General features: G+C 35.5%; 1 protein-coding gene across 1 annotated transcript in view; it reads left to right on the top strand.

The window, feature by feature from the left end:
• The window catches only part of LOC129270924 (uncharacterized), a 45,449-nt gene that overhangs the window by 8,295 nt on the left and 19,435 nt on the right, over positions 1 to 17,719 (top strand). Inside the window, exons 3-7 of the mRNA XM_054908261.2 lie at positions 280 to 452; positions 3,029 to 3,146; positions 8,337 to 8,454; positions 15,767 to 15,933; positions 16,436 to 16,599. Coding sequence (XP_054764236.2) covers positions 280 to 452; positions 3,029 to 3,146; positions 8,337 to 8,454; positions 15,767 to 15,933; positions 16,436 to 16,599 — 740 coding nt within the window. The remainder of the gene's footprint in view (positions 1 to 279; positions 453 to 3,028; positions 3,147 to 8,336; positions 8,455 to 15,766; positions 15,934 to 16,435; positions 16,600 to 17,719) is intronic.

The raw sequence follows: 17,719 nt of genomic DNA, 5'->3' as shown, positions 1-17,719 counted from the left end.
TGAATGATTGTTGTTATATGTTGTTTTGATTTGATTTAAAAATAAAGTTTACAGTTTTGAAGTTGATAAGATCAACAACATTGAAATTGTGGTCCACATTCTTTCTGATAGGACTTTATCCTAGAAATGCAAAGTGTGAAATAGTTGCTCTGGGTAAGCTAGGGTAACTGTGCTGGATTATTGTTGAACGATTAAAGTCTTCTGAATAGTGTTCACCATTATATAAGCAAGTATAATTATCAACATTATTATTATGATTATTATCTTTTTTCTTTACAGCTGATATTTTCCCTGAAAGTGGTGTCATAGAAGTAGGGACAGACTTGAACATCACTTGTGTCTTGAGGAATGAGACTAGAGCTGACGGAGAAATACTAACATCAAATAATTTCACCTGGTATAAAGACCAAGAATTGATTCCATCGGAGAATTATCATACAGTTAACGATACTGTAAGTAAATATTATGTTATTTATGACTGCAATAAACATGTTGGCACATATTCTGAAGTCAGGTTTAATTTAGGCCATGGTCTAACTTTGTGCTAAAATTAGGCCTGAGTCATGTCAGAATTTCTTTAAAACAAGCAATCATTAAAAAAAAATGAGAAAAATATTATGAGAAGACGGGAAGAAACTTGCCGATGTTTACGTGGCCATCTTGTTCTCTTTGTTAGTAGCTAAGCTACGAGACGCATATAGAGTCCGCCACCCTCCATATGCATCTTGTAGCTTAGCTACTAACAAAGAGAACAAGATGGCCACATAAACATCCGCAATTTTTTTTCCCCATCTTCTCATCATATTTTTCTCGGTGGTCACCTAAAATGTAACAAAGAAACCTGGGTTATGATTGGTATAAAGACTGAATAAAACCTACCTGATAATTATGTTAAGATATTCAGAAAAAGAAAATGTTTAACTATTTGTTATGTTTTACATTGTTTTATCGGAATCCCGGAACAGAAAAACAAAACCGGAACCCGCACACATTGCATGGATTCCGGTATTCCATCCGTTCCATCCCAGGCCTAGCTAAAATTGTTGGAAGCCCCAATTTTTTTTTTTTAACAATCTATCTTTCTTATGATCACTGTGCTTTAATAATAATAATAATGATAATAATAATAATAAATGATAATTATAATGATTAATGATAATAGATTAATAATAATAATAGTAATGATAATAATAATAATCATAAAATAATAATAACAATAAAATAATAATAATAATGAAATAATAATAATAATAATAATAATAATAAATAATAATGTTATTAAAGGAGAATGAAACTCTTGGAGCAAGTTAGCTTTTGTGAAAGCAGAAAAATCAAAGAATAAGATCAACAAAACTTTGAGTAAAATAGGACTAGCAATAAAAGAGTTATGAGCATTTGAATGTCGAGATCACTAATGCTATGGAGATCCTCCTATTGGCAATGCGACCAAGATCTGTGATGTCACACGCGTACAACTCTCCCATTTGGACACTGAAAATATACCCCAAAACATCTCTTTTTGCTCATTCTAATCATATGACAAACGATTCATCAATGATATAATGTTGTGAAACCTCTGTACTTGTCATCTCATAAAGAGAACACCTCACCTTGTGATAGACTCTATAAAAGTGAGAATATAAGTGAAATAAGTACTAAAGTAATGAGGGAGTTGTACGTGTGTGATATCACAGATCTTGGTCGCTTTGCCGATGGGAGGATCTATATGGCACTAGTGATTTCAATATTCAAATGCTCATAACTTTCTTATTATTCATTCAATCTTCCTCAAACTTTCAACAATATGTTTCTTTGATTTTTCTCTTTGATATGGATTCAGCTGGTTTCAAGGGTTTCATTCTCCTTTAATGATAAAGATTGATTTATTAAGTGCATTATACCAAAAAGCTCTCTCTATGCGCTTTACAGTGTAAGACATAAATTTTAATTAATTCAGTTATTACTCCCAGACAGATATAAATGATCTGAGTGTGAAATGAGCTGATAATTTGGACCTGTACTGTTCTCGATTTTTGTCGCAATTGGCCATCCATAGTTAAAACACAACTTCAGACCAGAGTTTAAATCAAACTCGAGTTCAGATTATGGGCCTTAGAGTTTGCTTGAGTATAACATGTATTGTTGTTTTTGTCAATAATTGTCTAAAAGTGCTCAAACATCTTGGCTCCGTCTTACAAAGAGTTACGATTGATCCGATCAATCTCAAGTATATGGAAATCCATCAATGTCAAATTTTTCTTTAGGAAATTTGCTCAACGTTCTTTGAAAACAAAGAGAATCATACTGAATTGTCAAGAAAACAGTGAATGTATGAAAATACATCATTTCTAGAAAATATTTTGAACAAACATGGAATTTTAGATGTTGACGTTGCTGGCTTTCCATAGTTGCGATTGATTGGATCAATTATAACTCTTTGTAAGACGGGGCCCTGATTCAGATGGAAAGAACACTACTTTATCATTAGAAAGTATTTATAGTGTAATGTATTTGCATGTTAGAATGAGTATTGCACATGCACACTAATTCTTTCACTTTAACCCTGTGGTTGCTATTTCTTAGTATATCTCTTCTCTCTCCTCCAAGGTCCAAATACTAGTAGTGGAATTCCATTATTACAAGTCATTCTTCTCTATTCTTCTGAATTTCTGCTCACTCCTCTCTGACTCATCATTATTATATGTACATGTATAGTAGCTTGTAATAGAGAAAGTACGCTGATTGTTGTGGAATAACACTTCTTGTTTAGACATCCACTAGTGAAGTCGCACCTTTTCTCTGTGCGGTCTGAAGTTCTTCAAATATACAACCTTAATCTATAACATTATGGCTATTTCATATTTGAATATGAATACAAATATAATGCAGAGAGATAGCCATTGATGTGCACCACCAGAGGGAGTAAAATTAATAAAAAGAATATCTAAAGTTTAACACTTTTAGCCTACCTGTCAACCTATTTTATTTTTTTTATTAATGTCAAATTTCTGCCCTGTTATGTTTTTAGACCTCACTTCTTGCCATTGTAAATGGTAGCTTGGAGGATACAGCTACTTATCACTGTGCTTTGCCTTCAGACGCTGGCGATGTTGGTGAAGCCAGGAGTTCCTTCGTTCAGGTTGGATGTAAGTATGAGATAGTTTATGCCAGCTCATGTCAGTATTATTCCTTATTTTACAGGTTTTGTTATCGTTATTGTTGTAGTTGTTCTGTTTTTGCTGATATTATCACTACTACTCCTTCTATGACTACTACTACTACTACTACTCCTTCTATGACTACTACTACTACTACTACTACTACTACTACTACTACTACTACTACTACTACTACTACTACTACTACTACTACTCCTTCTATGACTACTACTACTACTACTACTTCTACTACTACTACTACTACTACTACTACTACTACTACTACTACTACTACTACTACTACTACTACTACTACTACTACTACTACTACTACTACTACTTCTACTACTACTCCTTCTATGACTTCTACTACTACTACTACTACTACTACTACTGCTACTACTACTACTACTACTACTACTACTACTACTACTACTACTACTCCTTCTATGACTACTACTACTACTACTACTACTACTACTACTACTACTACTACTACTACTACTACTTCTACTACTACTCCTTCTATGACTTCTACTACTACTACTACTACTACTACTACTACTACTACTACTACTACTACTACTACTACTACTACTACTACTACTACTCCTTCTATGACTACTACTACTACTACTACTTCTACTACTACTACTACTACTTCTACTACTACTACTACTACTACTACTACTACTACTACTACTACTACTACTACTACTACTTCTACTACTACTCCTTCTATGACTTCTACTACTACTACTACTACTACTACTACTACTACTACTACTACTACTACTACTACTACTACTACTACTACTACTTCTACTACTACTCCTTCTATGACTTCTACTACTACTACTACTACTACTACTACTACTACTACTGCTGCTACTACTACTACTACTACTACTACTACTACTACTACTACTACTACTCCTTCTATGACTACTACTACTACTACTACTACTACTACTACTACTACTACTACTACTACTACTACTACTTCTACTACTACTCCTTCTATGACTTCTACTACTACTACTACTACTACTACTACTACTACTACTACTACTACTACTACTACTACTACTACTACTACTACTACTCCTTCTATGACTTCTACTACTACTACTACTACTACTACTACTACTACTACTACTACTACTACTACTACTACTACTACTACTCCTTCTATGACTACTACTACTACTACTACTACTACTACTACTACTACTACTACTACTACTACTACTACTACTACTTCTACTACTACTCCTTCTATGACTTCTACTACTACTACTACTACTACTACTACTACTACTACTACTACTACTACTACTACTACTACTACTTCTACTACTACTCCTTCTATGACTTCTACTACTACTACTACTACTACTACTAGTACTACTACTGCTACTACTACTACTACTACTACTACTACTACTACTACTCCTTCTATGACTACTACTACTACTACTACTACTACTACTACTACTACTACTACTACTACTTCTACTACTACTCCTTCTATGACTTCTACTACTACTACTACTACTACTACTACTACTACTACTACTACTACTACTACTACTACTACTACTACTACTCCTTCTATGACTTCTACTACTACTACTACTACTACTACTACTACTACTACTACTACTACTCCTTCTATGACTTCTACTACTACTACTACTACTACTACTACTACTACTACTACTACTACTACTACTCCTTCTATGACTACTACTACTACTACTACTACTACTACTACTACTACTACTACTACTACTACTACTTCTACTACTACTCCTTCTATGACTTCTACTACTACTACTACTACTACTACTACTACTACTACTACTACTACTACTACTACTACTACTACTACTCCTTCTATGACTTCTACTACTACTACTACTACTACTACTACTACTACTACTACTACTACTACTACTACTACTACTCCTTCTATGACTACTACTACTACTACTACTACTACTACTACTACTACTACTACTACTACTACTACTACTCCTTCTATGACTACTACTACTACTACTACTACTACTACTACTACTACTCCTTCTATGACTTCTACTACTACTACTACTACTACTACTACTCCTTCTATGACTACTACTACTACTACTACTACTACTACTCCTTCTATGACTTCTACTACTACTACTACTACTACTACTACTACTACTACTACTACTACTACTCCTTCTATGACTACTACTACTACTACTACTACTACTACTACTACTACTACTACTACTACTACTACTCCTTCTATGACTTCTACTACTACTACTACTACTACTACTACTACTACTACTACTACTTCTACTACTACTACTACTACTACTACTACTACTACTACTACTCCTTCTATGACTTCTACTACTACTACTACTACTACTACTACTACTACTACTACTACTACTACTACTACTACTACTACTACTACTACTTCTACTACTACTACTACTACTACTACTACTACTACTACTCCTTCTATGACTTCTACTACTACTACTACTACTACTACTACTACTACTACTACTCCTTCTATGACTTCTACTACTACTACTACTACTACTACTACTACTACTACTACTACTACTACTCCTTCTATGACTACTACTACTACTACTACTACTACTACTACTACTACTACTACTACTACTCCTTCTATGACTACTACTACTACTACTACTACTACTACTACTACTACTACTACTACTCCTTCTATGACTTCTACTACTACTACTACTACTACTACTACTCCTTCTATGACTTCTACTACTACTACTACTACTACTACTACTACTACTACTACTACTACTACTACTCCTTCTATGACTACTACTACTACTACTACTACTACTACTACTACTACTACTACTACTACTACTACTCCTTCTATGACTACTACTACTACTACTACTACTACTACTACTACTACTACTACTACTACTCCTTCTATGACTACTACTACTACTACTACTACTACTACTACTACTACTCCTTCTATGACTACTACTACTACTACTACTACTACTACTACTACTACTACTACTACTACTACTACTCCTTCTATGACTTCTACTACTACTACTACTACTACTACTCCTTCTATGACTTCTACTACTACTACTACTACTACTACTACTACTACTACTACTACTACTACTACTACTACTTCTTCTATGACTTCTACTACTACTACTACTACTACTACTACTACTACTACTACTACTACTACTCCTTCTATGACTACTACTACTACTACTCCTTCTATGACTTCTACTACTACTACTACTACTACTACTACTACTCCTTCTATGACTACTACTACTACTACTACTACTACTCCTTCTATGACTTCTACTACTACTACTACTACTACTACTACTCCTTCTATGACTTCTACTACTACTACTACTACTACTACTACTACTACTACTACTACTACTACTCCTTCTATGACTACTACTACTACTACTACTACTACTACTACTACTACTACTACTACTACTACTACTCCTTCTATGACTTCTACTACTACTACTACTACTACTACTACTACTCCTTCTATGACTTCTACTACTACTACTACTACTACTACTACTACTACTACTACTACTACTACTACTCCTTCTATGACTACTACTACTACTACTACTACTACTACTCCTTCTATGACTACTACTACTACTACTACTACTCCTTCTATGACTTCTACTACTACTACTACTACTACTACTACTACTCCTTCTATGACTTCTACTACTACTACTACTACTTTTACTGCTGCTACTACTGCTTCTAGTATACTGTTCTATTTCTAATAAAGTCCACTCCAACAAAATGTTGATTTAAATAAAAAGAGAAAGATGCAACAAGCAAAACACTGAAAATTTCATCAAATTTTGATGAAAAATAAGTAAGCTATGACGTTTTTAAGTTTCGCTTTATTACACAAACAGTTATATGCACATGCTAATGAGAAGACTTATGACATCACTCACTCACTATTTCTTTTGTATTTTATTACATGATATATGAAATAATCTAATTTTCTCCTCATTGTCCTTCATAAAAAGTTTTATTCCTCACCGAACATGTGGATTACTATTGTTTTCACATTATGGTTCAGTCAAGTTGGTCATTATTGTCAAATCTGTAAAAATGGAAATATTGTGTGATTCAAACAATAAAGAGCAAAAAGGAAATATTGAATGAGAGACATCATTGGCTTTCTCATTTGCATGTTACTGAATTGTGCATAGAACTGTTTTGTGAAAAATAAACAAAACTATAAGATCAGTTTAAGATGTCATAACTTTCTTATTTTACATCCGATTTTGATGAAATTTTTAGTGTTAGGCTTGTTTGATTTTTCTCTATTGATTCAAGTCAACATTGTTCTGGGGTGGACTTGACCTTTAAGTTATTTATTAAATCATTATGATCATTATATTAATTGATTAAAGAATTGATAAAGATTCATAGGAAATCAGAAAAACAAACAAACTGACGTAACTTGAATTTAATTAAGCAGACAAGGTATAGTGCCTGATTTAAAATAAAATTTTTCCAAATGGCTGAATGAATAATAACCTAATCAGTTCCCAATTATTGCAATGCTCTTGATACAAAATCGGTTTAAGAAAAACCCAGTTGCAAAAATGTTTTGACAAAAATTATAACTAAATATGACATTGGGATAAAATTACAATTTGTCCACCCTCGCTCCCTCTATTTATGTTACCATCTGTGGCATGCCATTTGCCCGCTAATTCCAGTAAGCACTGTTTATTATCGATAGACACTGTTTACATAGATAATCATAGTTTCCCTCGATAAACTGCGATTTTTGCTTGATAAACATAGTTTATCTCAATAAACTGTGTTTTTTGGTGATAAAACAGTGTTTATCAGCGATAAACCGTTTTATTGGAATTACTGGGCTCGCCATACCCATCTCCCCTCTTCCTCTCTCATATCTTATCTATTCCATCTACTTTCTCTGTCTCACTCACGAGCATTCTTTCTCTCTGTCTTTCCTTGTCTTTTTCTCTATGTAATTCTTTGTTAAGTTATTTTTTGGTAAAAGGTGTGATTCTCTTGCTCTGACTCTGTTCTTATTCATTTTATTTTCAGATTACCCCCAGCCTGCCAAATCACTGACATGCTTCAGCCATAATTCAAAGGACTTTCAATGTGAATGGGAACCCGTACCTACACATATCGCCGACGAGACACATGTATTTCAATACTAGTAAGTGGTGTTTCTCATATTGCAAATATCAAGAGCAAATATTGAAAATTTGCTCGGTAGCTCAAGCTTTAAAGCCAACATTCCAAAGCCACTTCAAACATCCCCCAAAGATTCACATTTTTCCAATTAAGAAGAAAATATCATATTTTCTAAACAAAGATTCACAAATTATTTCAGATTTTTAGAGGAAAGGGTTCATTTCTCAAAACAATCCTAATGTATATGTTGGCTTATATAGCAGAATATTCATTGTGTGTTTTATTAGGTGATCTGTCAATAGACAGATCAACTATTAATTTCGTACGAATTTTATTTTTTATTCATTTATTTATTTCTTTATTTTTATTTTTCCACCCTTTTCTTGTTCCACTAAAATCTCAAAATCTACATCTTCAATTTTTTTCAAAATATTATCAGTTATGGGGACATATCATGTCATGTGTACGAAACAGGTTCAAGGTCAAAAGGTCATCATGGCGTCATCTAGACGCCATTTTGTAAAATCACATTACCAATCATATCTTCATTAAAAATTAACCATATTAACATCACATCAACTTCAGGTCAAGGGTCAACTGTCCATGTCATCAAAGGTCATGTAAAGGTCACGACGTGCACGTACGCGCGCGTCAAAATTTTAAAATGCTCAAAATCACTTTTTGACCGAAGTAGAGTATGAATCAGGTCAATTTAAGCATTTCAAAAATTTGAGCTTGCGCACGGTTACGCGCGTTCTCGCGTGTAACGGCACTATAAAACATAAAATTGCGATTTTTTTCATATCATTGCATCGATAACATAATTCTGGGTACTTTGATACCTTGATCAACCTTCTACGACAAGTAATAACGGAATTAGCCTCCATAAAAGTTTGCAGCACGCGCATGTGCGCTAACCATAGACAATATATGTGCAAAAACATGCCTATACAAAATTCATTATAGCTCTTCAGGAAATCCGTTGACCCCCATTTTTTTTTCATATTCGAATAGAAAATGGATGGGAGATATGATTTCATGTCACATTTGACCCTAAATTTCATCATGACGTCATCAAAATGGCGTCGGAACTCAAAATTTCCATTTTGCTTCTAATGACGTCATCATAATTATGCAAAGTTGACTCTAACTCCGTTAATATTGATCAATTATCACTCAGTTTCTTATATGTTGTAGCTGAGGACTTACATTTTCTGATGTGTTGGCTTTTTTTACATTTTAGGGGATGAATCATCCTAAAAAATGGCAATTTTTAGGGGTATGTCATTTTCGCTAATTTTGTGTGCAATCTCTATGGGAAATGACTTTTTCTCAAAACTGGATTCTACATTTATCTATTTCGTGAGCCATATCTCCACCATTTCTTGTCGGTTTTCCCTGAGCTTTAAGTATGTTGTAGCTGAGATTCTAAGCTATTGGAAATGTGGTCTCCATTTTCCGATCAGATGCCGGGATCATGCCCGTATTTCACTTGCAAAATTGGATTTGAGATCCTCTTAATTTGCTTATGTGTAAAGTCTATGGGAAAACAGTGCAGCTCAATTGGTAAGGCATCAGACTTGCGTCCCCGGGGGGGGGGGGGGCACTCAGTATATAATGCATAGTGGGTATGTGCCGCGGAGGGGACCCCCATTTTCACACTCAAATTTCCGTTCCGAGGCATAGCATTTTTGTCTTATTGAGACAAAAAACAAAGAAAGCCGCTCCAAGGCATAGCAATTTGTTCTTATCGAGAAAAAAAAAAGAAAGAAATCCGCTCCAAAGCTTCGCATATTTTTCGTTACGCCGTTCCGGTCGCATTGATCCGCTGCAATTTTGGTAAAAAGCGGCCGCCGAGCGCTGTCCGACCATCGTCTCTGCGCTAGCGCACCCGGCGAAGGCCGCGCTGGATGCATATCATGCACGCATACCCGTTCCATAGGGGTACATACGCATGTACTCGCACGCTGGCGATCCGTTCCAAGGACCCCCGTTTTCACAAAATTGTAGTTCCGAATTCCGTTCCGAGGACCCTCCTTTTTACAATAAGCCCGCTCCAAGGCCCCCGTTTTTTGTCTCGCCCGCGGCACACCCCTACCACTTTTTTGGTCGAGTGCCCCCCCCCGGGCTTGCGTCCTTAGGGTCCACGGTTCAAACCCAGGGGTGAACATGATAATTTTTTTTTTTTTTTCAAAATTCCACCAACGGTCCTTTATGACCATTACAATGTATATGAAATAAAACATTGGACAATAAAAGAGATTAAAATCCCTTTTAATGTATGTACATGTACAATATGTGTATGACCTACACTTTTTCACACTACTTTCTCATTTCCCTCTTTTTCAAGAGTATTCAACACATTCTTTTCGTAAGAGAAGTTCAGTTTTCATCATGATGATCATATTGATCTCAATAAACATGCTGATTGTCTTCGTGATCATGAAATCAGAGACAGATCACCTAATTCGTCCTCATGACGAATTAAAATTCTAGTCTCAAAGTTGAATTCTCCTTTGATTTCTTGTCAATTTGATTAGATTTTCTTGCACCATACTCTGATTTATAAACAATGACACCGTTTTAATTACAATTCTAAAAACTAGTTTGCTGGAAACAGGTTAAGGAAACCAGTTTGGAAGATCGCTTTCCTAGTGTTCCTATTTGATCACCCATAAGTGATTTTCAAAACCACTTCACGGCCGCTTCAAGGAGAGCGATCTTGTTGCTTTGGGTACGCTCTCAGTTTCCTGCAAAATTTGAAACTGCAGGGTAGGCATTCCGCACACAACATGTGTGAAGATCGCTCCCCGAAGAACCATTGTGTCCTTGACCACTAACGCTAAAACCAGTTTAACAAGGCAAAGCAATCTTGAACCCTGCAGCGCAAAGTGGTTTTCCAAACCGGTTTGGAGGATTGCCTCCAAGAACGCTTCGACAAGTCTCATTACACATTTAATAAACTAACTAGTTTTAGGACAGTAATGAGAACAGGGTCTATATGTATGACGGTTACACTTCGTAATTCCGAAGGTTCATAATTCCGAAGGTTCTTTATTCCAACGGTTCGTAATTCCGAAACACGTAAATTGCCTATACCTCGATGTTCGTTAATCCGAAAACGTAAAAGGGTTTGTTAATCCGAACATTTGTGGCGTTATTCCGAAGGTTCGATAATCCGAAAACGAAATAAGGTTCGATGTTCCGAAGGTTCGTCAATCCGAAAACGAAATAAGGTTCGTTGTTCCGAAGGTTCGTTAGTCCGAAAACGAAATAAGGTTCGTTAATCATTAGTTTTCGGACTAACGAACCTTCAGAATTACGAACCTCATTTCGTTTTTGGATTAACGAACCTTCGGAATTACGAACCTCACTTCGTTTTCGGACTAACGAACCTTCGGAATTACGAACCTTTTTTCTTTTTTGGACTAACGAACCTTCGGAATTACGAACCTTCGGAAATACGAACCTTCGGAATAACGAACCTTCGGAATATCCGAACCTTCGGAATAACGAAGCTTCGGAATTACGAATGTATGCGATGTATGACTTGGTCCATTAAGAGATTCATAACTGTGCATGTTCTATTCAAGAGGTGTTGGGGTAATGCATGTACTTTTTAAAGACTTGTTTGTTTCTTCATTAAATAAGGGTGTGTTCAATGTCGATTTTCAAATATAAACAGCAACATGAATCATGATTGAAAATGCAAATACAAAATACAGAATGCACACACAAGAGAAAATTTAAAGACATTTCAAAACTCAACAGTGTTAAGTTTCGCATTCGCGATGCTGAAGGTCATGAATTCAGAGCTGGCCGCGTTTCCAAATGTAGCGTTTAAATTTTCTTCTGAATTGTGATCTGAAAGACGTTTACTTTTACGACCGGGAATGGGGGATATTGAGCACAGGCTTTTTTCATCATTATATCCATGTTTTGTCATTGCATTTTCAATCATGATTCATGTTACAGTTTAGATTTAAAAATTGACATACGGAATGCACCCATAGTCTCACAATGATAAAAAATTAATAATCTATAATCACTGTATATAATGACCAAATTTGGAATAGTGGAAAATTGTGATGAGTTTTTCAACAATATGTTTTTGAACAATATAGCATACGTGATAAGTGTTGATAAAATACAAAATTATCTGTTAAAAGGGAAGGCTTCTTAAGGCACATGGACAATAATCATGCTTTTTATTATAGAAACACTAGAAGCTCTCCTTATACATATATTCATAAAGAGCATAAAATGAATAAACAGTCCCTGAAGTCAGCAAGTCAGCAAACTATGGGTCATTGGTTGTGACGTGGGCCATTCATGCACTTGTACCACTTTCCTGTTTGCCAGAGGAACTCCTTTTTTCATAGGAATACAGGAAGCTTTAAGTTGACTTTCTCTGTTTTAAAGATCAATCCCAAACATGGATTATTTCGCTACACTTCCGAGGTTAGGTCAGACAGGAAGTGCACTCTTGAAGTCACATCGATATCCGGGTCAAAGAAGGCATATATATGCTCCCCATTTTATTGAGAACCATCATATGCATTCAAATATCATGAAACACATGAGATATGAATGAATATTTGTGTTCTATCATGGCCCGGGATCTATAAGAAAATACAAAAAAAAAAAAACACAACCTATAAAAGTGTCTACCACGCTTGAGCTTGAGTGTGGATAATCCCGGGGGGGGGGGGGGGGGGGGCACTCAGTATATAATGCATAGTGGGTATGTGCCGCGGAGGGGACCCCCATTTTTACACTCAAATTTCCGTTCCAAGGCATTTTTGCCTTTTTGCCTAGCATTTTTGTCTTATTGAGAAAAAGAACAAAGAAAGCCGCTCCAAAGCATAGCATTTTCATCTTATCGAGAAAAAAGAAGAAAGAAATCCGCTTCAAAGCTTCGCATATTTTTTCGCTACGCCGTTCCGGTCGCATTGATCTGCTACAAGGAGCTGCAATTTTGGTGAAAAGCGGCCGCAGAGCGCTGTCCGACCATCGCCTCTGCGCGAGCGCACCCGGCGGAGGCCGCGCTAGCTGCATCATGCACGCATGCCCGTTCCATAGGGATGCATACGCACTCATCACACGCTGGCGATCTGTTCCAAGGACCCCCGTTTTCACAAGCATTTGTAGTTCCGAAGCCCGTCCCGAGGACCCTCCTTTTTACAATTAGCCCGCTCCAAGGCCCCCGTTTTTTGTCTCTCCCGCGGCACACCCCTACCACTTTTTTGGTCGAGTGCACCCCCCCCCCCCGGGGGATAAATGCTCTCAAGATGTTTGTTTTTATTAAGAACCATCATATGCATTCAAATATCATAAAAGACATGAGATATGAATGAATATTTGTGTTCTATTATAACCCGGGATTTAAAAAAAACCACAAAAAAACACCACCTATGAAAGTGTGTACCACGATTAAAGGACAAGTCCACTCCAACAAAAAGTTGATTTGAATAAAAAGAGAAAAATCCAACAAGCATAACACTGAAAATTTCATCAAAATCGGATGTAAAATAAGAAAGTTATGACATTTGAAAGTCACAAAACAGTTATATGTACATCCTGGCTGGAATGCAAATGAGGAGACTATGACGTCATCCACTCACTATTTCTTTTGTATTTTATTACATGAAATGTGAAATATCTTTATTTTCTCCTCATTGTCAAGTGATGCAATGATTAATTCCTCCCTGAACATGTGGAATTAGCATTCTTTAATACTATATGGTTCAGTCAAGTTGGTCTTTATTGTCAAATCTATAAAAAATGAAATATTGTATAATTCAAACAATAAAAAACAAAAGAAATAGTGAGTGATGGACATCATCGACTGGCTCACCTAGTTGTGCATATCACTGTTTTGTGAAAATAAGCAAAACTTTAAAATGTCATAACTTTCTTATTTTACCTCCGATTTTGATGAAATTTTCAGCACTATGCTAGTTTGATCTTTCTCTATTTATTCTAGTCAGCATTTTCCTGGGGTGCCCTAGACCTTTAAGCTTGGGTGTGGATAAATGCTCTCAATATGTTTGTTTGATTGAGAAACATCATGCATTCAAATATCATAAAACACATGAGATATGAATGAATATTTGTGTTCTATTATGGCCCGGGATTAACAAAACAAACATAAAAGTGTGTACTACATTGAACTTGGGTGTGGATAAATGATCTCAATATGTTTATTATTATTGAGAAACATCATGCATTCAAATATCATAAAGAACATGAGATATGAATGGAAGTTTGTGTTCTATCATGGCCCAGTAGCTAAAAATCACCACCTGTAAATGTGTGCACCACTCTTGAGCTTGAGTGTGGATGAATGCTCTCAATATGTATTGTTTTTATTGAGAACCATCATGCATTCAAATATCATAAAGAACATGAGATATGAATGGAAGTTTGTGTTCTATCATGGCCCAGTAGCTAAAAATCACCACCTCTCTTGCACCACTCTTGAGCTTTAGTGTACAGATATGCTCTCAATATGTATTGTTTTTATTGAGAAACATCATGCATTCAAGTATCATAAAACACATGAGATATCAATCAAAATTTCTGTTTCATCATGGACTAAGATCTAAATAAAAACCATCAACCTCTGCAACTGAGTGCCACTCTTGAGCTTGAGTGTAGGTTAATGCTGTCAAGAGGGAGCGAGTCAACTAGTCTCACTTCATGTATAATCGAAAGAGTCGCGTTAAAAAGAATGATAAACGACAATAATTACAGGTTATTGCAGATTTCAATCTGGCCATACAATTGCCCTTGAAAAGCCACTTCAAAAGGCGTTTTGGTGTGTTTTCTTTAATAATCAAGGAAAGGATAGGGAGTTTGAGATTTACAAGTGGGCATTGGGGGCTGATTACATCATCTCAAGGCATTGCGTAGGTGCCACGCCCTCTTTCTTTTCCACTATCAAACGTACTTGAGAACATGAAAAAACGTAATTCCCATGTCCAGAATCTATTGACATTGCAAGCCGCCCTTCATGTGCCTGTAAAGTATGCATTCAGTATGGTCTGAAAGATTGTTATCTGTAGCAAGTAGTGATCCCACTCAACTACATTTAGAATCGTTATGATAATTGGAATAGGATGCTAATCTTGTTTTACAAAATTTAAAACTGCCTTGACGCGCTGTATATGGCAACTTTTTTTTCCACCGACTCTCTTCTGGCCCTACCCTCCCACCTCAATTACCCAAGTAACCTGGCCCATAATTAGGTTTTAAGTTTCGTAAGTAAATGTTGAATAACTGGTAGTTCAGCAGATGTATATTACCTTTCAATATTGTTGCTACCTTTGCAGTTACCGCCGAGAATATATGGAATGTCCAGAACTGATTTCCCCCACCAAGTGTTTCGTTGCGTACGAGCATCACACTGGGTCAAGCCAAGAGATTCGTGTCAGGTCATCGAATGCTCTTTTTCCTGATGGAGTCTATTCGTCAGTAAGGTTCAATCCAGACACGGAGAGTGAGTCATTATGAAACAATTATTTTTGAAACTTTTTCAATGTTGTAAAGAAAATTCAATTTTATAAGTTGAATCTGTAGTAGTATACTCAGCTTGAATTATGAAAGTAGTCATGATCATGGCCATGGTAGAGTATATCTGTAATATACATATACATGTATATATATATATATATATATATATATACATATATTTATGTGTGAAATTATACATGTACAACAACTTTGGCAACTCTTTTATTTAAATATTTTGTGAAAGGAATGGATGAAGAGAACAATGGTAGGCGTAGCTTAAATCAAAGTTCCCCAGAGCTATATATATATATATACATGTATATGTATGATACTTGTTTATATTTGTTATGTTTATGATCTAAATGATAACAACCTGAATGATTTAGTCCTTATCATTTTGTTCATGTCAGCCTATCAGTGATATAATATACCTCCTACGCGGTTGTACGAATCATGTCCTATAAATTTTGTCTCCAATTTGTTGTCAGCTATCCCTCTACCTCCTCGAAATCTTAGCCTGACATCAAGGAGTGCAACAGTTCTCCATGCATCCTGGGAGTTGCCAGCCACTTGGGATCCTGATTTTAAGTTTATGTTGGAATATCGTCTCCATTGGGCTGTCGAGTCCGACCCACAAAATTGGCTTGGAGAGGTTAGTGCTCGGAGCTAGATCACACTGTTGTGTCTGTAAATTTTATTGAAGAACGATATGATGATGATAGTTGGATAAAAGTTGGATGTATATAGCGTTCTTTTGCTGGAGGATACATAGTGCCACTATTATTACCACAGCTTTGACTGCCGCTTGGTCAGCTGCGCTCAGCAAATGAAAAGAATTAATCCCATTCACCTCACCTGGGTTGAGTGCAGCAGAATATGTATGAATTTCTTGCAGAGAGGAAAACACGCCATGGCTTTGATTTAAACCCAATGACCATCTTATTTGAAAGATGAGAATCAGACAGGCATACTACATACTTGGTTGAAATGATATCATGATTAGAAAATGTGAAATTGCTACTTGTTATTATATTTTTAGAAAATACTTATGCTGATGAGGTACTAAGTGCTACTTGTTATTATATTTTTAGAAAATACTTATGCTGATGAGGTACTAAGATTATTTAATGCTACTTTGTAATAAAAGAATATCATTTCAATTTAATAATAGACAACAAAAAATTAAATTTTTAACCACAAAGACATTTGTCATCATAATGCTCAAAGTGTATTTTTAGGAATACATTAGCTTTACAAACATCAACTAGAATAATGAATCAAAAATATACTGAAAGGTGTGATACAAGTGAGTTTTTATGTTTTTTATGTAAAAGACAAGCTGTAGCGTATTAGCGCCAGAACATATTACCAAAATATTGATTCCATTGCCAATTTTGAGAATACTTCTGTCACAGATCTTTTCAGCTCTTATCATTATGATATTATTCTTTATGAGTTCCATTGTTACGAGAGTCAGATGTAAGCTATTTAGTAGGCCTTGAAAAAATATTAATGTTGCCCTCATCTGACCATCTGTAAAATGAAAAAAAAAAAAACATAACCCCCCCGGGTCATTATTATTTTTTTGCAGACCCGAAATATTTAACAAATCTTTTTGTGATAAAATGTCAGTTTTGAGTGAAGAATTTGCTCAATATTCTATTCAATCGCCTAAAAAACACTTTAATATACGTTTTGAATGCATGAATAAATCATCCCATATATGTGACTTTCCAAATCGACACACTGACCCAACTTTTCTTTATTTTGGA

The sequence above is a fragment of the Lytechinus pictus genome, chromosome 11, assembly GCF_037042905.1.
Source record: "Lytechinus pictus isolate F3 Inbred chromosome 11, Lp3.0, whole genome shotgun sequence".
NCBI classification, from domain to species: Eukaryota; Metazoa; Echinodermata; class Echinoidea; order Temnopleuroida; family Toxopneustidae; genus Lytechinus; species Lytechinus pictus.
Note: the sequence above shows the minus strand (reverse complement) of the source record. Positions and strands in the feature narration are given on the sequence as shown.